Here is a 23,030-nt window from a genome sequence, read left to right as displayed (position 1 = left end):
GTAAGCGCTCAATAAATACGATTGATTGATAGTAGAGTAGTAATAGTGTTATTTACTGAGCGCCCAGCGGGCCCGTTGCACTGTGCTAAGTGCTGGCCCTTATTGCTCCGGGATATCCCGTCCCGGGGGCAGCACCAGTTTTTCCAGGCTCCGCTGGGCTGGGGGAGATCGTGGAGGGGAGGAATTTTCCTCTGAACATCGGCCGAATCCCGGCTCCGTTGGCCGGCTAGTCGGCCAGCTGCTCTGAGAGCAGAGAATTCACTGGACTTTGTGGGGTGGGAGGCCGTTACGGGAGGAGGAAGTGGTGTGTTCCAGAAATGGGAAAATTAACTTTCTCATCCTAATAATAATAATAGTGGTATTTGTTAAGCACTTACTATGTACAATAATAATAATGACGGCATTTATTAAGCACTTACTATGTGCAAAGCACTGTTCTAAGCGCTGGGGAGGTTACAAGGTGATCAGGTTGTCCCACATGCGGGGCTCACAGTCTTAATCCCCATTTTACAGATGAGGTCACTGAAGCACAGAGAAGCTAAGTGACTTGCCCAAAGTCACACAGCTGACAAGCGGCGGAGCCGGGATTAGAACCCACGACCTCTGACACCCGAGCCCGTGCTCTTTCCACTGAGCCACGCTGCTTCTCTAGTAGGCGGCGGGTGTGGTGGCGGGGGTCCCTTTGGTAGGATAGAAGTCCAGAGTAGTATTTATTGAGTGCCTCATTCATTCAGTTCATCCAGTAGTATTTATTGAGCGCTTACTGGGTGCTTAACACTGTGCTGAGCACCAGGGAAAGTACACTCAAGCTGGACCATTCATTCATTCAGTGGCATTTATTGAGCGCTTACTGTTTGCAGAGCACTGTACTAAGCGCTTGGGAGGTACAAGTTGGCAACATCTAGAGACGGTCCCTACCCAACAGCGGGCTCACAGTCTAGAAGGGGGAGGCAGACAACAAAACAGAACATATTAACCAAATAAAATAAATAGAATAGTAAATATGTACGAGTAAAATAAATAGAGTAATGTGATCATGTGATCCCTGGCCTCAAGGAGCAAAGCACCTCCTCAGTCGAGCTTTGGGGCCTATTTAGATGACGCCCCTGCCCTGATTCCTGAGCAAGACTGGGGTGATGACACTTGTTCAATCTCAGCTCCCAGGCCCGATGTGGGATTTGGGGTTCGTACCTCCTCCAGGAGGCCTTCCCAGACTGAGCCCCTTCCTTCCTCTCCCCCTCGTCCCCCTCTCCATCCCCCCCATCTTACCTCCTTCCCTTCCCCACAGCACCTGTATAGATGTTTGTACAGATTTATTACTCTATTTATTTTACTTGTACATATCTATTCTATTTATTTTATTTTGTTAATGTGTTTTGTTTTGTTCTCTGTCTCCCCCTTCTAGACTGTGAGCCCGCTGTCGGGTAGGGACCGTCTCTAGATGTTGCCAACTTGTACTTCCCAAGCGCTTAGTACAGTGCTCTGCACACAGTAAGCGCTCAATAAATACGATTGATTGATTCCCCGGAGAGGCTCAGGGGCCGCACTTCGACTTGTGGATTGACTTATCCCTAGGTTCCTTCCCAAAGGACAGGATTCCGACCGTGGCTCAGTGGAAAGAGCCCGGGCTTTGGAGTCAGAGGTCATGGGTTCGAATCCCGGCTCCGCCACATGTCTGCTGCATGATCTTGGGCAAGTCACTTAACTTCTCTGAGCCTCAGTTCCCTCATCTGTAAAATGGGGGTGAAGACTGTGAGCCCCAGGTGGGACAACCTGATCACTCTGTATCCTCCCCAGCGCTTAAAACAGTGCTTTCCACATAGTAAGCACTTAACAAATACCAATTATTACTATTATTATTATTATTACCTCTGTGCGTCCACCCATCCAGTCTGGTGTGTCTCTCTCCCTTCCTCACTTCCTCTCTCCCGGCGGGCGGCTGTTGGGAAGTCGAAATTGTGACTAATAATAATAATAATAACGATGGCATTTATTAAGCGCTTACTACATGCCAAGCACTGTTCTAAGCTCTGGGGAGGTTACAAGGTGATCAGGTTGTCCCACGGGGGGCTCACAGTCTTCATCCCCATTTTACAGATGAGGGAATGGAGGCACAGAGAAGTCAAGTGACTTGCCCAAAGTCACACAGCTGACACTGAGCACACTGTGAACACCGTGGGTGGAGCCTGCGGTGAGCTCTGTATTTGAATCCCAAATGGTGGCGAGTTCATCAAGGAGAAGCAGCGTGGTCTAACGGGTAGACCACGGGCTAATGGGTAGCCCGGGCCTGGGCGTCAGAAGGACCTGGGTTCTAATCCCGGCTCCGCTTGCCTGCTGCTGTGTGATCTTAGGCTAGTCACTTCACTTCATCATCATCATCATCCATCGTATTTATTGAGCGCTTACTATGTGCAGAGCACTGGACTAAGCGCTTGGGAAGTACAAATTGGCAACATCTAGAGACGGTCCCTACCCAACAGTGGGCTCACAGTCTAAAAGGGGGAGACAGAGAACAAAACCAAACATACTACCAAAATAAAATAAATAGGATAGATATGGACAAGTAAAATAAATAAATAGAGTAATAAATATGTGCAAACATATATACATATATACAGGTGAATATTCTCTGGGGCTCAGTCCCCTCATCTGTAAAATGGGGATTAAGAGAATAAGCCCCATGTGGGACAGGGACCGTGTCCAACCTTGTATCTACCCCAGCGCTTAGAACAGTGCTTGGCACATAGTAAGCACTTAACAAGTACCATTAATATTTATTATTATTATTATTGTTAATAGGGGGAGTGGGGCTTCCAAGAGGGGAACTCTCTCAGTGACTCCAGACCGACCCAAAAACCCTCTCCATCCCCCCCATCTTACCTCCTTCCCTTCCCCACAGCACCTGTATATATGTACATATATTTGTACGCATTTATTACTCTATTTATTTATCTTGTACATATCTATTCTATTTATTTTATTTTGTTAGTATGTTTGGTTTTATTCTCTGTCTCCCCCTTCTAGACTGTGAGCCCACTGTTGGGTAGGGACCGTCTCTATATGTTGCCAACTTGGACTTCCCGAGCTCTTAGTCCAGTGCTCCGCACACAGTAAGCGCTCAATAAATACGATGGATTGATTGATTGGTGGCGCTCAAGAAATCCTGCAGAAGGTGCTGACAGTCAGTTGTATTTATTAAGCGCTTACTGAGTGCAGAGCACTGTACTAAGCGCTCGGGAGAGTACAGTATAACAGTGCCGGGACTGTCAGCCTGACCCTCGGTTTTCCTCCGCCGGAGAGGCGGGAGGCTCCCAGAGGGAGGTCTGCCCCATGATAATAATAATAATGATGGCATTTATTAAGCGCTTACTATGTGCAAAGCACTGTTCTAAGTGCTGGGGTAGATACAGGTTAATTAGGTTGGACACAGTCTCTGTCCCACACGGGGCTTATACCCCATCTAAGGTGGGGTTTGGGTTGGGGACACCTGTCAATCAATCAATCAATCAATCGTATTTATTGAGCGCTTACTATGTGCAGAGCACTGTACTAAGCGCTTGGGAAGTACAAATTGGCATCACATAGAGACAGTCCCTACCCAACAGTGGGCTCACAGTCTAAAAGACCTGTCCGGGGTCCCCCCTTCGACCTCCGCCAGAGAGCTGGCGGGGCTCAGCGTCAATCAAGCAGTGGTATTTATGGAGCACTTACTGTGTGCAGAGCACTGTACTGAGCGCCTGAAAGAGTGCAGTATAACAGAGTTGGTAGGCTGCAGATGAGCCAGTCTCTTCCCACGGGCTGGGGGCCGGACGCCTTTCTCCACCCTGGTCTGATTTCTCATCAGACGGAGGGTCCGGGGTCTGGCGTCTGAATGGGGTCTGCCCCCCCCCAGACCTCATCTGGACCAAAATCCGGAGGGACACTAACAATAATAATAATAATAATAATAATAATAATAATAATAATAGCATTTATTAAGCGCTTACTATGTGCAAAGCCCTGTTCTAAGCGCTGGGGAGGTTACCAGGTGATCAGGTTGTCCCACGGGGGGGCTCACAGTCTTCATCCCCATTTGACAGATGAGGGAACTGAGGCCCAGAGAAGTGAAGTGACTCGCCCAAAGTCACCCAGCTGACAAGTGGCGGAGCCGAGATTTGAACCCCTGACCTCCGACTCCAAAGCCCGGGCTCTTTCCACCGAGCCACGCTGCTTCCACTGCAACAGAAGCCGCGTGGCTTAGCGGTTAGAGCGACGGCCTCGGAGTCAGGAGGACCTAGGTTCTAATCCCGGCTCTGCCACCTGTCTGCTGTGTGACCCCGGGCAAGTCGCTTCACTTCTCTGGGCCTCAGTCACCTCATCTGGAAAATGGGGGTGAAGACTGCTGGCCGCACATGGGACAGGGACTGTGTCCAAGCCCATTGCCTTATACCTACCCCAGCGCTTAGTACGGTGCCTGGCACATTGGAAGGTCTTAACAAATATCATAAAATTGTTGAACAGTCCTGGTCTCTCTGATAAAACAGCAGCAATCTTGGAAAGTACGACGGTCTAGCGTCTGTTTCTGGCAGCTTGGAGGAGAAGGCATGCCCCGGGGGCCAAAGTGCGGTTCACTGGTGCGGATTTTATTTGGACGTAACCTTAATTGAGAAATAATGCTTGTACTCACCTAATGATGGTCTTAAAGTGACAGCCCTGAGTGTTGAGGCAGCAAAATTATTTGTTCAGCCGTTTCTCCTGAGTACGTCGCCTGGTCTATCCTTGCTCTTCCTTCACCTTCCTCCATCTGTAAATCATCGGTGGCGTCTCCCCCAGCCGGACCCGTCAACTCCTTGAGGGCAGGGGACGTGTTTCTGGCAGTGCCCGAACATTGAGTACGGTGTCTAGCACTCAGGGGTTGCTCAGTACAGCCCTACTCATTGATTTCCTCCCCCCCGTCATCAGATCGTGAGCTCGCTGATGGGAGGGAACGCAGGCCTCGCTAGTGTTGAACCATCCCTGGCGCGTCTTACGGTGTCCAGCCGTCAGCGGGTGCTCAGGAGATTCGTCGATCGCTTGCTTGGCTAAATTCACCGGGGGGGAATGGGGTGGCGTAATCTCATGCTTTAGGGTGAAGAGCGCTTTTAATAATAATAATAATAATAATAATGATGGCATTTATTAAGCGCTTACTATGTGCAGAGCACCGTTCTAAGCGCTGGGGAGGTTACAAGGTGATCAGGTTGTCCCACGGGGGGCTCACAGTCTTCATCCCCATTTGACAGATGAGGGAACTGAGGCCCAGAGGAGTGAAAGTGACTTGCCCAAAGTCACACAGCTGACAACTGGCCGAGCCGGGATTCGAACCCATGGCCCCCGACTCCAAAGCCCGGGCTCTTTCCACTTTTAGACTGTGAGCCCACTGTTGGGTAGGGACTGTCTCTATGTGATGCCAATTTGTACTTCCCAAGCGCTTAGTACAGTGCTCTGCACATAGTAAGCGCTCAATAAATACGATTGATTGATTGATTGATTGATTTCCACTGAGCCACGCTGCTTCTCTTTTAGACTGAGAGCCCACTATTGGGTAGGGACCGTCTCTATACGTTGCCAACTTGTACTTCCCAGGCGCTTAGCGCAGTGCTCTGCACACAGTAAGCGCTCAATAAATACGACTGATGATGAAAAGCGGTCACCTCGCTAACTCTCCCATTCTTCTCTGTCCAGTCCCTGGGAAGAGCCAATCGGCAGAAAACCAGGGTGAGTCTCGAATCCGAGCCGCGGTTTCAACCGGTCAGTGAATTTCCGGGCCCCGCTTGCCCTCTCGGCCGCTTGAAGTCACTCTCTCTGGCCCTTTCCCGTCCCTCCCCTCCCGGACCGGAGTGGGGCAAGGATGGGAATGGGAATGACGGCCCCTCCACTGACTCTTTCCCTAATCGTTTCTAGCCTCCGGCCCCCGAGGACCTCGCGGTGATCTGCTTCACCAGCGGAACTACAGGCAAGTTCTCTGTCGAACGGGGTCCGTGACGTCCTCTCGTAAGAATGAGTCGTGACGTAAAAATCGATCCCACATCAAAGATTCGTGATTCATCCGGGATCGGGTCTCCTCCGCCCTCGGGAATATCCTCTCGGGGTGAAGAGTAGTGAATAATAATGATGGAACTTGTTAAGCGCTTATTATGTGCCAAGCGCTTAGTACAGTGCTCTGCACACAGTAAGCGCTCAATAAATACAATTGATAATAATAATAGCATTTATTAAGCACTTACTATGTGCAAAGCACTGTTCTAAGCGCTGGGGAGGTTAACAGGGTGATCAGGTTGTCCCGCAGGGGGCTCACAGTCTTCATCCCCATTTTCCAGATGAGGGAACTGAGGCCCAGAGAAATTAAGTGACTTGCCCAAAGTCACACAGCTGATAAGTGGTGGAGCCGGAATTTGAACCCATGACCTCTGACTCCAAAGCCCGGGCTCTTTCCACTGAGCCACGCTGCTTCTAATCAATAATAATGACGGTATTTGTTAAGCATTTACTATGTGCAAAGCACTGTTGTAAGCGCTGGGGGATCCAAGGTGACGAGATTGTCCCACATGGGGCTCACAGTTTTAATCCCCATTTTACAGATGAGGTAACTGAGGCACAGAGAAGTTAAGTGGCTTGCCCAAGTTCACACAGCTGACAAGCAGTGGGGCCGGGATTCGAACCCATGACCTCTGACTCCAAAGCCTGGGTTCTTTCCACTGAAACACGCTGCTTCTCAGCGCTAATCAGACTGTAATGATTATGATGATTATAATGATGATTGATGATGATGAAGCACTGTTCTAAGCGCTGGGGTAGATACAAGTTAATCAGATTGGACGCAGTCCCTGTCCTACATGAGGCTCGCAGTCTTAAACCCAATTTTACAGACGAGGTAACTAAGGACCAGAGAAATTAAGCGACTTTTAGTTGTTCATTCAATCAGCCGTGTTTATTGAGCACTTACCGTACGCAGAGCACTGTACTAAGCGCTTGGGAGAGTGCGGTACAATACTAAACAGACACATTCCCTGCCCACAACGAGCTTACAGTTGGGAGAGACAGACGTCAATACAAATAAATAAATTACAGATACGGACAGAAGTGTTTGGGGGCTGGGAGAGGGGAAGAACTTGCCCAAGATCACACAGCAGACGTGTGGCGGAGCCAGGATTAGAACCCAGATCCTGCTGACTCCTGGGCCCGTGCTCTTTCCACTAGGCCCTGCTGTTGTCTACTGTTTGAAGGCCAAGAGAGTGTCAAGCCAATCTTTGGCTTCTAAGGTGGTCAATCGATCAGTGGGATTTATTGAGCGCTTACTTTTTTTGTTTGGGGTCTTTTAATGATATTTGTTAAGAGCCGATTTTGTGCCGGGCACTGTACTAAGCACGGAGGTAGATACAAGCTGATCAGGCTGGAGACCGTCCACGTCCCGCATGGGGCTCAATCTCCATTAATCCCAATTTTACAGATGAGGTAACTGAGACACAGAAAAGCTAAGGGACTTGCCCAAGATCGCAGAGCAGGAAAGTAGTGTGCGGAGAGCGCTGTGCTAAGCGCTTGGGTGAGTAAAATGCAACGGAGTTGCCACAACAAGCATACAGTCTAGTGGATCCCCTATCTGAGACAGGAATAGGGTAGGGCTCGTGGGCTGGTTCAGGCAAGGTTGCTGTATCGTGCTTTCCCAAGCACTTAGTACGGTGCTCTGCATGCAGTAAGTGTTCAGTAAATACCACTGATTTATTGAACAGCTGCCAGGGGTGCCAGTGGATGCCGTTGGCCAACGGCTGGTAGTCCGAGAGATTCTCCCGGCGGGTTCGCCCACGCCGAAGGGTCTGTGGGCAGAGGAGTGTTTGGCTTCAGACCCTCCGCTTTTCCACATGTATCTCGCAGGCAACCCCAAAGGGGCCATGATCACCCATAAAAACATAGTGAGCGACTGTTCGGCGTTCGTGATGATGACAGAGGTAAGTTGGGCGGGAGCGGGGACGTCCGGCCGGGTGCGGGCGGGATCCGCCGGGGTCCGGGACCGATCGGAAGGGCTCGGGAAGCTGGAGGCTTGCTCGTCCCCGCCTCGGTGGACTTTGGCCAACGAGCTCCCTCGTTCTTTCCTGCTGAGGCTGCCAAGTCGACCCGAAGACCTGGCGGTTTTGCTCCTTATCTCCAAACATCTCCGGGATCGCTTTACCTCTCTCCGGCGGGTGCCTTTTGGAGACGCTTCCCGGAGGCTAATCTCCTGGCAGGAGCCGCTCGGGGCCTGCAGTATATGCCCATTTCTAATTGGGTTTCTCCCTGCGGTTTCTGGCTGGCAAGAAAGAGCTGGAAGGAGGCGGCTGGCATCTCGTGCTATCCCGGTTGCCCAATGACCGGGGTCTCCGAGGGGTCAAAGGTCGGGGCGAGAGGCCCACCTGGCTCTTGTTGCTCACCCCGCGACCGCCGGGAAGGTCCGCCCTCCCCAGGGACGGGGGAAATGAAAGCCGCTCGGAGCATTCCCATCGCCTCCCAGGCAGCGCTCCTTGTTTCCTTCGCTCCAAGTCGCATTTAAAATCAGTTTAAGCAAGTTTCTGTTTGCATGGGGAAGGGGGAGTTTGGGGCCCAGGGAGAACCGCTTTCTGTCGGCGGGGAATTCTTCGGGGGCCCCAGTGGGGTCCTGCCGGCCTTAGACCAGGCCGAGCCGCCACGGCGCCTGGGATCGGCTTTGGGGGGCTGTCCCGAACAATTTTCGGCCACTTGAGCCTCCCGGATGGGAGAGGGGAGATCTGCAGGGCGTCGATGCGTCAAGGTCGGGGTGCAGGGAGGGGGAGAGGACTTGACAGGACAAACAGGGCACCCTCTGGGTGGTGGTTGGTTTTTCCCCCGCTTTACCACTTTGAGATGGGATGATGGTTACCCCAGTAGCCCACGGGTTCCGGGTTGTATTTCTCACTCCTGCTTTATAATTGGAAATAATTCTCGACTTTAATTCTGAATGGCTGAGCCCATATTCCCCTCACTTCCTAACTGGAGTCCTAAAACGATGGTCACAGGGGCCGAGTTGGGGCGCCGGACCCAGTTTGTAACCCCTCTGGGGACTCAGGCACCCCCCACTCGCCAAATGGGATCCCCCAGGGCCCCGTCCCTGTCGATCGATCGATATCGGTGGTATTTATCGAGCACTTCCCGCGTGCCCAGCACTGTACTGAGTGCCGACGGCTCCGCGGGGGCGTGGGAGGCGTTGGAGAGGTTTCATAATTTATCTACCGGGAGCTGGGGTGATAGGGGCTCAGAAATGAAGGACGGTACGAATCCAAATCACAATCTTTCTCTTTTTTTCCCCCCGTCTCGGTGGTGGTTCCCGCTTGCAGTCTCTGCTCATTCCTGACCGGGATGATATTTTGATTTCTTTCTTGCCTCTGGCGCATATGTTTGAAAGAGTGGTGGAGGTAGGCACCTAGTCCCGTTGCACGTTTGCTCAGCTGTTGTCTCTTTCAGAAAGCTCTCGGGTTGAACGCCAGTGATACGCACATTTCGTTTTTGCCTCTTGCTCACATGTATGAGAGACTCATGCAGGTAAGAGATTTCAGGCGGAGAACGGCCCCTCCGCCGCCGCCCCGTATCGAGCGCTTGCAAGACGATACGTGGCGGTGGAAAGTGGTAGGGGTTCAGACTGGATGGATTTTGGACAGTCCTCTTGTTTCCCCTCCACCAGCGGCCCCCCGGGGTTACCCTGGGCTTCGGCTGAACGCACGGGGGTCCGTCCACACCGACGCCGTGAAGTCGGGGCCCGTTTCTCGATGTAAAATAGCCGACGGGCCAAGGAAAACAGAGCCCTCGGGCCTTGGGGGACCTCCGATCTCGATGGCTGCCGGCGCTCAGAAGGTCCCGGTGAAATCGGAGACTTTTCCTGCCCGGCTCCTGACCTCTCCTTGGATCTGGAGGGATTTTTTGTCCTCGTGTGTGTTTTGGGGGAGGAGCTGGACTGAGCTTCCTTTCAATAATAAGAACCGTGGTATTTGTGTAAAGCTTGTTGAGGGCGAGGAACGAGTCCACCAACTCTGTCGGATTGTACTCTCCCAGTCGCTTAGTACAGTGCTCTGCACACAGCACGTGCTCAATACACACCGCTGATTTATTGAGAAGCGTTAATTACGCGTTAAGCGCTGGGACGGAGACAGTGCAGTCAGATCAGACGCGGTCCCTGTCCCACTTGGAGGCCCGTGGCTTGGTGTGATGATGATAATGATAATTCAGGTATTTATTAAGCGCTGTTCGAAGCGCTGGGGTAGATACAAGTTAATCAGTTTGGACACAGTCCCCGTCCCAGGAGTGGAAGGAACAAAACACCCTGGCTGAGTTGAGGTATGTTATGTGGCCAATTTGTACTTCCCAAGCGCTTAGTACAGTGCTCGGCACACAGTAAGCGCTCAATAAATGCGATTGATGATGATGATGATGAGGTAGCGGCCAAGGACGCATTGGCACACCGGCGTGATGTGGTTTTTGAGGTGCCCCTACAGTACTGCCGGACTGAGACCCAGTGATTTTTGCATCAGCTTCCTTCCAGCCATCCCTTCCCTCTCGCCCATGTCCATCCCCAACCTGACGTTCATTCACTCACTCATTCAATCGTATTTATTGAGCGCTTACTGTGTGCAGAGCACTGTACTGAGCGCTTGGGAAGTACAAGCCGGCAACGTATAGAGACGGTCCCTACCCAACAGCGGGCTCACAGTCTAGAAGGGGGAGACAGAGAACAAGGCAAACCATATTAACAAAATAAAATCAATAGCTAACAAAATAAAATAGTTAACAAAATAAAATAGTTAACAAAATAAAATAAACAGCCAACAAAATAAAATAAATAGCTAACAAAATTAAATAGGTAACAAAATAAAATAAATAGTTAACAAAAGAAAATAGCTCACAAAATGAAATAAACAGCTAACAAAATAAAATAAATAGTTAACACAATTAAATAGGTAACAAAATAAAATAAATAGTTAACAAAATAAAATAGCTAACAAAATGAAATAAACAGCTAGCAAAATAAAATAAATTGTTAACAAAATTAAATAGGTAACAAAATAAAATAAATAGTTAACAAAATAAAATAGCTAACAATAAAATAAACAGCTAACAAAATAAAAGAAATAGTTAACAAAATTAAGTAGGTAACAAAATAAAATAAATAGTTAACAAAATTAAATAGTTAACAAAATAAAATAAATAGTTAACAAAATAAAATAGCTAACAAAATGAAATAAACAGCTAGCAAAATAAAATAAATTGTTAACAAAATTAAATAGGTAACAAAATAAAATAAATAGTTAACAAACTAAAATAGCTAACAATAAAATAAACAGCTAACAAAATAAAATAAATAGTTAACAAAATTAAGTAGGTAACAAAATAAAATAAATAGTTAACAAAATTAAATAGTTAACAAAATAAAATAAATAGTTAACAAAATAAAATAGCTAACAAAATGAAATAAACAGCTAACAAAATAAAATAAATTGTTAACAAAATTAAATAGGTAACAAAATAAAATAAATAGTTAACAAAATAAAATAGCTAACACAATAAAATAAACAGCTAACAAAATAAAATAAATAGTTAACAAAATTAAGTAGGTAAAATAAAATAAATAGTTAACAAAATTAAATAGTTAACAAAATAAAATAAATAGTTAACAAAATAAAATAGCTAACAAAATGAAATAAACAGCTAACAAAATAAAATAAATTGTTAACAAAATTAGGTAACAAAATAAAATAAATAGGTAACAAAATTAAATAGGTAACAAAATAAAATAAATAAACAAAATAAAATAGCTAACACAATAAAATAAACAGCTAACAAAATAAAATAAATAGTTGACAAAATTAGGTAACAAAATAAAATAAATAGTTAACAAAATTAAATAGTTAACAAAATAAAATAAATAATAATAATAATAATAATGATGGCATTTGTTAAGCGCTTACTATGTGCAAAGCACTGTTCTAAGCGCTGATAGTTAACAAAATAAAATAAATAGGTAACAAAAGAAAATAAATAGTTAACAAAAGAAAATAAATAGTTAACAAAATAAAATGAATAGTTAACAGTGGGTGGGGGTGAGGTTTACATGCCACGGAAGTGGCGTTTACTGAACACCTGCTTGGTGCGGCGCACTGTACTAGATGTTTGGGAATTGCAGAATAACCCAATGCCTCGTGTCCAGGCTACAGGGAGCGTCCGCTCTAACTGGGGAGACAAATGGAAACGGTTCCATAACACAAGTGGTCAAAAATAAGGGACCCTCCCGATCTCCCCACATCCTAGTGGGTCCCTCTTCTCCTGGCAAATGGACCCCAAGATCTGCCACCGTCCCCCAAGGGAGAAAGGGGCCGGTTATCTGGGATGGGCAGGAGCCCGGGATGTTGGGATTTGGGGGTTGGGGAGGTCACCTGTGGTCCCAGTCACCCCCTCAGGGAAATAGTGGGACGTGGAGAGCCGGGATCCCAATGGGTCGCTGCCTGCCACTGCCAGTTCCGGGTCTTCTTTAATAATAAAAATAATAATACTAATTAGTATTTGTTAAGCGCTCAGTATGTGCTAGGAACCGTACTAAGCGCTGGGGTGGATACAGGCAAATCCAGTTGGACAAAGTCCCCGTCCCACGTGGGGCTCACGGTCTCAATCCCCGCTTTACAAACGAGGTAGCCGAGGCCCAGAGAAGTGAAGCGACTTGCCCAAGCTCACACAGCAGACACGTGGGAGAGCCGGGATTAGAACCCGTGACGTCCTGTCACCTAGGCCCAGACTGGATCCCCTACGCATCCTGGGTGGGCGCTCCGGGCCGACGAGGGGCTCTCCGCGTGTCCCCGCAGACGGCGATGCTCTGCCACGGAGCCAAGATCGGATTCTTCCAAGGAGACATCCGCCTCCTCATGGATGACCTGAAGGCGCTGCAGCCCACCATCTTTCCCGTGGTCCCCAGGCTGCTCAACAGGATGTTCGACAAAGTAAGTCATGCCTCCACCTCCCCTCTCTCCAGCACCGGCTGGTCTCCGAGGGAGAGCCAAACTTGCCCGGAAAAGCGGTGGCCGGGATCGTCGATCCGGCCAGAGTCCGGCGGGAGAGCAACCTATGTGGCCCCGGCTGACGGCTCCCGGGCGTGTTAGATTTTCGGACAGGCCAACACGACGGTGAAGCGCTGGGTGCTGGACTTTGCCTCCAAGAGGAAAGAAGCGGAGCTCCGGAGCGGCATCATCCGCAACAACAGCCTGTGGGACAAGCTCATCTTCCACAAGATCCAGGTAGGGCCCGGGCCCGTCCCGTTTCTGGTGTAGGATGAAGCTGGGAAATCCCCGTGGGGGTAATAATAATGTTACAGATTAGGTGAGTCAGTCAATCGTCAGTTGTATTCATTGAGTTCTTACTACTAATAGTAATGATATTTGATAAGTGCTTACTAGGTGGCATTCGCTGGGGTGGATCCAAACAAATCGGGTTGGACACAGTCCCCGGCCCACATGGGGCTCACAGTTTCATCCCCGTTGTACAGACGAGGTAACTGAGGCCCAGAAAATAATAATAGTAGAATTTATTAAGCGCTTACTACGTGCAAAGCACTGTTCTAAGCGCTGGGGAGGTTACAAGGTGAACAGGTTGTCCCACGGGGGGCTCACAGTCTTCATCCCCATTTTCCAGATGAGGTAACTGAGGCCCAGAGAAGTGACGTGAAGGCCCAAAGTCACCCAGCTGACAAGTGGCGAAGCCGGGATTTGAACCCATGACCTCTGACTCCAAAGCCCGGGCTCTTTCCACTGAGCCACGCTGCTTCCCCTAATAGTAATAATCATCATCAATCGTATTTATTGAGCGCTTACTGTGTGCAGAGCACTGTATTAAGCGCTTGAACAATAATAATAATAATGATATTTGATAAGTGCTTACTAGGTGGCAGGCGCTGGGGTGGATACAAACAAATCGGGTTGGACACAGTCCCCGGCCCGCATGGGGCTCACAGTTTCATCCCCATGTTACAGATGAGGTAACTGAGGCCCAGAAAAGTGAAGTAACTTGCCCAAGGTCACACAGCAAACAAGTGGCAGAGCTGGAATTAGAACCCACGTCCTTCTGACCCCCACGCCTGTGCTCTGTCCACTGGGCCACACTGCTTACTGTTTGCAGAGCACGGTATTAAGCACTTGGGAGAGTACAGTATAAAAGACATATTCCCCGCCCATGATGAGCTTCTAGTCTATTTTTGTTAATGTGTCAGTTCAATCAATCAACGGGATTTATCAAGCGCTTACCACGTGCAGAGCTCAGTATTAAGCACTTGGGAGAGTGTAGTAGTCGGTAGACATGATTCATTCATTCGTTTATTGAATTGTATTTATGGAGCGCTTACTGTGTGCAGAACACTGTACTAAGCGCTTGGAAGAGTACAATATAACAATAAACAGACACGTTCCCTGCCCACAATAATAATAATAATAATGGCATTTGTTAAGCGCTTACTATGTGCAAAGCACTGTTCTAAGCGCTGGGGGGGGATACAAGGCGATCAGGTTGTCCCACAGGGGGCTCACAGTCTTAATCCCCATTTTACAGATGAGGGAACTGAGGCTCAGAGAAGATAAGTGACTTTCCCAAGGTCTCACAGCAGACGTGTGGCAGAGCTGGGATTAGACCCCATGACCTCTGGCTCCCAAGCCCGGGCTCTTTCCACTGAGCCACGCTGCTTCTCTGAGTTTCCAGTCTAGGGGAGGAGACCGACATGAATAAATAAGTAAATTACATCATCATCATCATCAATCGTATTTATTGAGCGCTTACTGTGTGCAGAGCACTGTACTAAGCGCTTGGGAAGTCCAAATTGGCAACAAATAGAGACAGTTCCTCCCCAACAGCGGGCTCACAGTCTAAAAGGGGGAGACAGAGAACAAAACCAAACATACTAACAGAATAAAATAAGTAGAATAGATATGGACAAGTCCGTATCTACAGATGTGTACGTAAGCGCTGCGGGGCTGTGAGGGGAAATTTATTCCCGCCCTTGAGGAGCTGACACAATAGGGGAGACATTTGTTAGCGTGTGAATTCCCGGCGGTCTCGGAGCTGGGATTTTGAGGGCCGACTGCAGGCACTGGGGCACCAACCACCCAGCCTAGCGAGCGCCTTCAATCAATCAATCAATCGTATTTATTGAGCGCTTACTATGTGCAGAGCACTGTACTAAGCGCTTGGGAAGTACAAATTGGCAACACCTAGAGACAGTCCCTACCCAACAGTGGGCTCACAGTCCAAAAGGGGGAAATAAAAATAAAATAAAAATAATAAAAGCCTTGAAATAAAAATATTTCAAAAAAAAATAAAAATATTGGTTGGGGGTCTCCCCACTTCTTCTTCCCTCGACCAGCCCACTGGTCATCGTAGGAGCCGGCTGAGCCGCGTCACAGCGGCGGCGGGGAGGGAAATACAGCCAGGCCGCCCCCCCAAAATAGGCCGGGTGTACCCCCCATCCCCGCCTTTTCCTGGGAAGACAAGGCTGGTCCGGTTTCCTCCCACCAGGCCTCGAGCCCGGGCCGAGTCGTGGCCACCGCAGCTGCGACGCCAAGGCCACTGGACTCATCATCATCATCGATCGTATTTATTGAGCGCTTACTATGCGCAGAGCACTGGACTAAGCGCTTGGGAAGTCCAAATTGGCAACATCTAGAGACAGCCCCTACCCAACAGTGGGCTCACAGTCTAAAAGGGGGAGACAGAGAACAAAACCAAACCTACTAACAAACTAAAATAAATAGAATAGATATGTACAAATAAAATAAATAAATAGAGTAATAAATCTGTACAGACATATATACATCTATACAGGTGCTGTGGGGAAGGGAAGGAGGTAAGATGGGGGGGACGGAGAGGGGGACGAGGGGGAGAGGAAGGAAGGGGCTCAGTCTGGGAAGGCCTCCTGGAAGCCCTCCAGGCCTGCTGGCCTCCTCCAGTCCCTGGCCCTTGTCGGCTCGGGATTGGCAGATTTATGGAGGAACCGGTCAGAGCCGCGGGGTGGACTGTAACCTCTCTGTGGGCAGGGAGTGTGTCAGTTTATTGTTATATCGTACTCTCCCAAGCGCTTAATTCAGTGCTTTGAACACAGCGTTCAAAATGATTGAATTGGAATGACTAAGCGAGGGAGTGTGGGGGAGGACTGATATCTTGGTGAATGTTTATTTTAACGGTATGGAGTGCTTACTATGTGCCAGGCACTGTACTAAGTGCCTGGGTGGAAACAAGCTAATCAGGTTGGACACAGTCCAACGGATAATAATAATAATGATGGCATTTGTTAAGCGCTTACTATGTGCAGAGCACTGTTCTAAGCGCTGGGGGGGTACGAGGTGATCAAGTTGTCCCACCTGGGGCTCACAGTCTTCATCCCCATTTTCCAGGTGAGGTCACTGAGGCTCAGAGAAGCGAAGTGGCTTGCCCAGGGTCACACAGCAGACACGTGGGGGAGCCGGGGTTCGAACCCCTGACCTCTGACTCCAAAGCCCGGGCTCTTTCCACTGAGCCACGCTGCCCAGAGAAGCGGAGTGACTTGCCCAAGGTCCCACGGAGCCAGGATTTGAACCCAGGCCCTTCTAACTCCCAGGCCCGTGCTCCAGCCAGGAGGCCACGCTGCTTCTCTAGCTTTAGAAAACACGTTTTTCTACACGCTTTGAGCCCACTGTTGGGTAGGGACCGTCTCTATACGTTGCCAGCTTGGACATCCCAAGCGCTTGGTACAGTGCTGTGCACACGGTAAGCACTCAAGAAATACAATGGATGAGGATGACGCCGTGGAGAAAAACACGGGTGGGGTTCTCCGGGCCCGTCCTCGAGCCTCTTCCGAGGAAAATCCCTCAGCCAGAGTGTGACTTGGGTGGAGAATGGGGGCTTGGCATCTGGGAGGGCAGGGGTGGGGCACTCCGTCTCGGGTGCCCAGTTGACTGGCCGTGTCCTCTGTTTCCCCCTTTTCCCCGTCCCCACCCGCCGGCGAAGGCGAGTCTCGGCGGCAAGGTCCGGCTGATGATCACCGGAGCCGCCCCCGTGTCTGCCACCGTGTTGACCTTTCTGAGGGCCGCCCTGGGCTGCCAGGTAAGTGCCCAGGCCATCAGGGTGGGCACCCACTCTGCCCCACCCGAGTGCAGGCACTGGAGTCTTCTATCATAAATAATGGTGATATTTATTATTATTAATAATAATAATAATAATAATATATAATATAATATACTAATAATATAACAATATTATTAATAATAATAACAATGGTAAGCACTTACTATGTGCCAAGCACTGTTCTAAGCGCTGGGGAGATTACAGGGTGATCAGGTTGTCCCACGGGGGGCTCGCAGTCTTAATCTCCGTTTTACAGATGAGGGAACTGAGGCTCAGAGAAGTTCAGTGGCTTGCCCAAAGTCGCTGACAATTGGCGGGGTTAACTTTAAGCGCTTACTATGTGCAAAGCACTGTTCTAAGCGCTGGGGAGGTTACAGGGCGATCAGGTTGTCCCACGGGGGGCTCGCAATCTTAATCTCTGTTTTACAGATGAACTGAGGCTCAGAGAAGTTAAGTGACTTGCCCAAAGTCGCTGACAATTGGAGGAGTTAACTTTAAGCACTTACTATGTGCAAAGCACTGTTCTAAGCGCTGGGGAGGTTACAAGGTGATCAGGTTGTCCCACGGGGGGCTCACAGTCTTAATCTCTGTTTTACAGATGAGGGAACTGAGGCTCAGAGAAGTTCAGTGGCTTGCCCAAGGTCGCTGACAATTGGCGGAGTTAACTTTAAGTGCTTTAAGTGCTTACTATGTGCAAAGCACTGTTCTAAGCGCTGGGGAGGTTACAGGGTGATCAGGTTGTCCCACGGGGGGCTCGCAGTCTTAATCCCCATTTTACAGATGAGGGAACTGAGGCTCAGAGAAGTTAAGTGGCTTGCCCAAAGTCGCTGACAATTGGCGGAGTTAACTTTAAGTGCTTTAAGCGCTTACTATGTGCAAAGCACTGTTCTAAGCGCTGAGGAGGTTACAGGGGGATCAGGTTGTCCCATGGGGGGCTCGCAATCTTAATCTCCATTTTACAGATGAGGGAACTGAGGCTCAGAGAAGTTAAGTGGCTTGCCCAAAGTCGCTGACAATTGGCGGAGTTAACTTTAAGTGCTTACTGTGTGCCAAGCGCTGTGCAGAGTGCCAGGGTAGATACAAGCAAATCACATTGGACACAGTCCCTGTCCCACATGGGGCTTACAGTCCATATTACAGCTGAGAGTACTGAGGTCCAGAGAATAATAATAATAATAATGATATTTGTTAAGCGTTTACTATGTGCGATGTGCTAAGCACTGTTCTAAGTGCTGGGGTAGGTACAAGGTAATCAGGTTGTCCCACGTGGGGCTCACAGTCTTCAGCCCCATTTTGCAGATGAGGGAACTGAGGCACAACCCATCAGTCAAGCGCTTAGTACAGTGCTCTGCACATAGTAAGCGCTCAATAAATACGGTTGATGATGATGATCAGTCAATCGTATTTATTGAGCGCTTACTGTGTGCAGATCACTGGACTAAGGCCCAGAGAAGTGAAGTAAAATAAAATGTTTATCTTAATGCAGAGAAGCAGCGTGGTTCAGAGAAGCAGCGTGGCTCAGTGGAAAGAGCCCGGGCTTTGGAGTCGGAGGTCGTGGGTTCAAATCCCGGCCCCGCCACTTGTCAGCTGGGTGACTTTGGGCAAGTCACTTCACTTCTCTGGGCCTCAGTTCCCTCATCTGGAAAATGGGGATGAAGACTGTGAGCCCCTCGTGGGACAACCTGATTACCTTGTATCTACCCCCGTGCTTAGAACAGTGCTTTGCACATAGTAAGCGCTTAACAAATACCAACATTATTATTATTATTATTATTATTATTATTATTATTAATGGTATTAAGTGCTTACAACGTGCCAGACACTGTCCTAAGCGCCTGGGTGGAAACAAGCTAATCAAGCTGGGCACGGGCCGACGGATGAGGTAACAGAGGCCCAGAGAAGTGAAGTGACTTGCCCGCGGTCACGCGGCCGACAAGTTCTGGAGCCGGGATTAGAACCCAGGGCCTTCTGACTGTCGGGCTTGTGTTCTATCCACTGCATCAGAATCAATCAATCAATCAATCAATCGTATTTATTGAGCGCTTACTGTGTGCAGAGCACTGTACTAAGCGCTTGGGAAATACAAGTTGGCAACATAGAAGAAGCAGCGTGGCTCAGTGGAAAGAACCCGGGTTTTGGAGTCAGAGGTCATGGGTTCCAATCCCGGCTCTGCCCATTGTCAGCTATGTGACTTTAGGCAAGTCACTTCGCTTCTCCGGGCCTCAGTTCCCTCATCTGGAAAATGGGGATGAAGACTGTGAGCCCCCCGTGGGACAACCTGATCCCCTTGTAACCTCCCCAGCGCTTAGAACAGTGCTTTGCACATAGTAAGTGCTCAATAAATGCCATTATTATATAGAGACAGTCCCTACCCAACAGTGGGCTCACAATCAGAAGGGAGAAGGGGGCACAGGAGGATGAGGAGAAAGCTCACCGAGGGCTAGTGGCGGGGTGGGTGGGTAAGACGGTTGCCGCAATCAATCAATCAATCAGTCGTATTTATTGAGCGCTTACCATGTGCAGAGCACTGTACTAAGCACTTGGGAAGTACAAATTGGCAACATATAGAGACAGTCCCTACCCAACAGTGGGCTCAGAGCTTAAAGTAGCTGGGTGGGGGGATTGTAAGCCCCTCTCTCCCCTCCTCCCTCTCTTCCAGCCTTTATGAGCGATAAGCATCCCAAGCGCAAGATGAGTTTGGGTGGTCTAGTTTATAGGGGGAGGCTGACAGGCTTTTGGGGGTCCCATTTTGTACATATCTATTCTATTTTATTTTATTTTGTTAGTACGGTTTGGTCTCCCCCTTTTAGACTGTGAGCCCCCTGTTGGGTAGGGACTGTCTCCAGATGTTGCCAATTTGTACTTCCCAAGCGCTTAGTACAGTGCTCTGCACACAGTAAGCGCTCAATAAATACGATTGATGATGGAGGGAGGGACCACAAGACGACTTGCGTAGGTTGAGATTCCCCGGTGTCCCTTGCAGGCCACAACCCTGACTAAGGTCGAGGAATAATAATAATAATAATGGCATTTGTTAAGCGCTTACTATGTGGAGAGCACTGTTCTAAGTGCCGGAGGGATACAAGGTGATCAAGTTGTCCCACGTGGGGCTCATAGTCTTAATCCCCATTTTCCAGATGAGGGAACTGAGGCCCAGAAAAGAATAATAATAATAATAATAATAATGGCATTTGTTAGGTGTTTACTATGGGCAGAGCACTGTTCTAAGTGCTGGGGGGATACAAGGCGATCAAGTTGCCCCACATGGGGCTCACAGTCTTAATCCCCATTTTACAGATGAGGGAACTGAGGCCCAGAGAAGAAGAAGAAGAATGGCATTTGTTAAGCGCTTACTATGTGCAGAGCACTGTTCTAAGCGCTGGGGGGATACGAGGCGATCAGGTTGTCCCACGTGGGGCTCACAGTCTTAATCCCCATTTTCCAGATGAGGTAACTGAGGCTCAGAGAAGTGACTTCTCCCCCTCTCCATCCCCCCCCATCTTACCTCCTTCCCTTCCCCACAGCACCTGTATATATGTATATCTGTTTGTACATATTTGTTACTCTATGTATTTATTTATTTTACTTGTACATATCTATTCTATTTATTTTATTTTGTTAGTATGTTTGGTTTTGTCCTCTGTCTCCCCCTTTTAGACTGTGAGCCCACTGTTGGGTAGGGACCGTCTCTCTATGTTGCCGACTTGGACTTCCCAAGCGCTTAGTCCAGTGCTCTGCACACAGTAAGCGCTCAGTAAATACGATTGATGCTGATGACTTGCCCAAAGTCACCCAGCTGACAATTGGCAGAGCCGGGATTTGAACCGATGACCTCTGACTCCAAAGCCCGGGCTCTTTCCGTTGAGCCACGCTGCTAATCGTTGTCAATTAATTAACGCAAAGGGGAGACTGTCAACGTGGGGAGGCTCAAGGCCACAGGCGGGTCAAAGGACCCGCCATAATGGCCTGGAAGAGTCACTTCCTCCGGACAGAGAGAAAAAGCGGGTCAGAAGCTTCTTCAGAAGGGTCAATTCCATCGCGGCACGACACCTGGGGGGCAACTGAAAAGTAAAAATAAGTTATTATGGTATTTGTTAAGCGCTTACTGTGTACCAGCCACTATACTAAGCGCCGAGGTAAAAATAAGCTAATCGGGTTGGACACAGTCCCTGTCCCACAGAGGGCTCACAGTCTCAATCCTCAATTTACAGATGAGGTAACTGAGGCACAGAGACTAATAATAATAATAATAATTGGCATTTGTTAAGCCAAGTATATATCTGTATATATGTTTGTACATATTTATTACTCTATTTTACTTGTACATATCTATTCTATTTGATTTTGTTAGTCTGTTTGGTTTTGTTCTCTGTCTCCCCCTTTTAGACCGTGAGCCCACTGTTGGGTAGGGACTGTCTCTAGACGTTGCCAATTTGTACTTCCCGAGCGCTTAGTCCAGTGCTCTGCACATAGTAAGCGCTCAATAAATACGACTGATGATTGACGATGATGAAGTAATGGGAGAAGTAATGTGACTTGCCCAAGGTCACGCAGCAGACAATAATAATAATGATGATGGCATTTATTAAGCGCTTACTACGTGCAAAGCACTGTTCTAAGCGCTGGGGAGCTTACAAGGTGATCAGGTTGTCCCACAGAGGGCTCGCAGTCAATCCCCATTTTACAGATGAGTTGACTGAGGCGCAGAGAAGTTAAGGGACTCGCCCCAAGTCACACAGCTGACAGTTGGCCGAGCCGGGATTTGAACCCACGACCACTGCCTCCAAAGCCCGTGCTCTTTCCACTGAGCCACGCTGAGAGCCGGGATTAGAACCCACGTCCTCTGGCTCCCGAGCCCGTCCTCTATCCGCCTTGCCAAATCAAGTTTTCGTTTTGTTTTTAAATGGTATTTTTTAGCGCTTACTATGTGCCGGGCCGTCTGCCAAGCGCCGGTGTGGTCACAAGATAATCAGATTGGACGCAGTCCCCGTCTCGCAGTCTTAATCATCATCAATCGTATTTATTGAGCGCTTACTATGTGCAGAGCACTGGACTAAGCGCTTGGGAGGTACAAATTGGCAACATATAGAGACAGTCCCTACCCAACAGAATCAATCAGTCGTATTTATCGAGCGCTTACTGTGTGCGCTGAAAAGTGAAGTGACTTATCCGAGGTCACCCGGCGGACAAGTGGCGGAGCCGGGGTCAGAAGCCACGTGATGTGGCTCCCAAGCTCAGACTCTTTCTACTAGGCCACACTGCTTCCCTTTTCTTCCTCGGGAGCTGGGCCGAGCCCCGGCCGAGGGAGGGGGTCGGAGAAGGGAACGCTTCTCAGAATGAGGTTGGGCATTGACCGTCTCCCGCTCTCTCGTTCTCTGTTCCAGTTCTACGAAGGCTACGGACAGACGGAGTGCACCGCGGGCTGCTGCCTGTCCATTCCCGGAGACTGGACAGCCGGTACGACCGATGAAACCCCCCCACCCCACCCCGTCGACCCCCGTGGACTCTCCTGGGCCGCGGCTCGGGGGTCACCACCACCTCTTTCCAAAAGCAAAGACTCAATCGGATGCGAATTTCCCAATCGGCCCCACCTCACTGTCAATCAATCAGTCAGTCAGTCGTATTTCTCGAGCCCTTACTGTGTGCAGAGCGCTGTACTAAGCGCTTAGAAAGTGTAACCCGCCAACATATAAAGACGGTCCCTGCCCAACAGCGGGCTCACAGTCGTAGGTCCCTCGGACTAACCTCACGGCTCTCAGTGGAAGATGGAAGATGCATATCAGTCAATCAATCAATCGTATTTATTGAGCGCTTACTATGTGCAGAGCACTGTGCTAAGCGCTTGGGAAGTACAAATTGGCAACACATAGAGACAGTCCCTACCCAACAGTGGGCTCGCAGTC

At 49.0% G+C, this 23,030-nt stretch overlaps 1 protein-coding gene across 2 annotated transcripts in view; it reads left to right on the top strand.

Annotated features, from left to right (window-relative positions):
• ACSL1 (acyl-CoA synthetase long chain family member 1) overlaps positions 1-23,030 on the top strand; it is a 127,204-nt gene that overhangs the window by 89,220 nt on the left and 14,954 nt on the right. Inside the window, exons 8-15 of one of the 2 annotated variants that reach the window (XM_038754967.1) lie at positions 5,704-5,736; positions 5,923-5,974; positions 7,891-7,964; positions 9,469-9,546; positions 12,852-12,986; positions 13,146-13,280; positions 17,011-17,106; positions 22,512-22,584. In XM_038754967.1, coding sequence (XP_038610895.1) covers positions 5,704-5,736; positions 5,923-5,974; positions 7,891-7,964; positions 9,469-9,546; positions 12,852-12,986; positions 13,146-13,280; positions 17,011-17,106; positions 22,512-22,584 — 676 coding nt within the window. Of the gene's footprint in view, positions 1-5,703; positions 5,737-5,922; positions 5,975-7,890; positions 7,965-9,341; positions 9,420-9,468; positions 9,547-12,851; positions 12,987-13,145; positions 13,281-17,010; positions 17,107-22,511; positions 22,585-23,030 lie in introns of both variants that reach the window. The other variant, XM_038754966.1, reaches the window with a different exon arrangement.

The sequence above is a fragment of the Tachyglossus aculeatus genome, chromosome 12, assembly GCF_015852505.1.
Source record: "Tachyglossus aculeatus isolate mTacAcu1 chromosome 12, mTacAcu1.pri, whole genome shotgun sequence".
Lineage (NCBI taxonomy): Eukaryota > Metazoa > Chordata > Mammalia > Monotremata > Tachyglossidae > Tachyglossus > Tachyglossus aculeatus.
The sequence above is the reverse complement of the archived record's forward strand: the minus strand, read 5'-3'. Positions and strand labels throughout refer to the sequence as shown.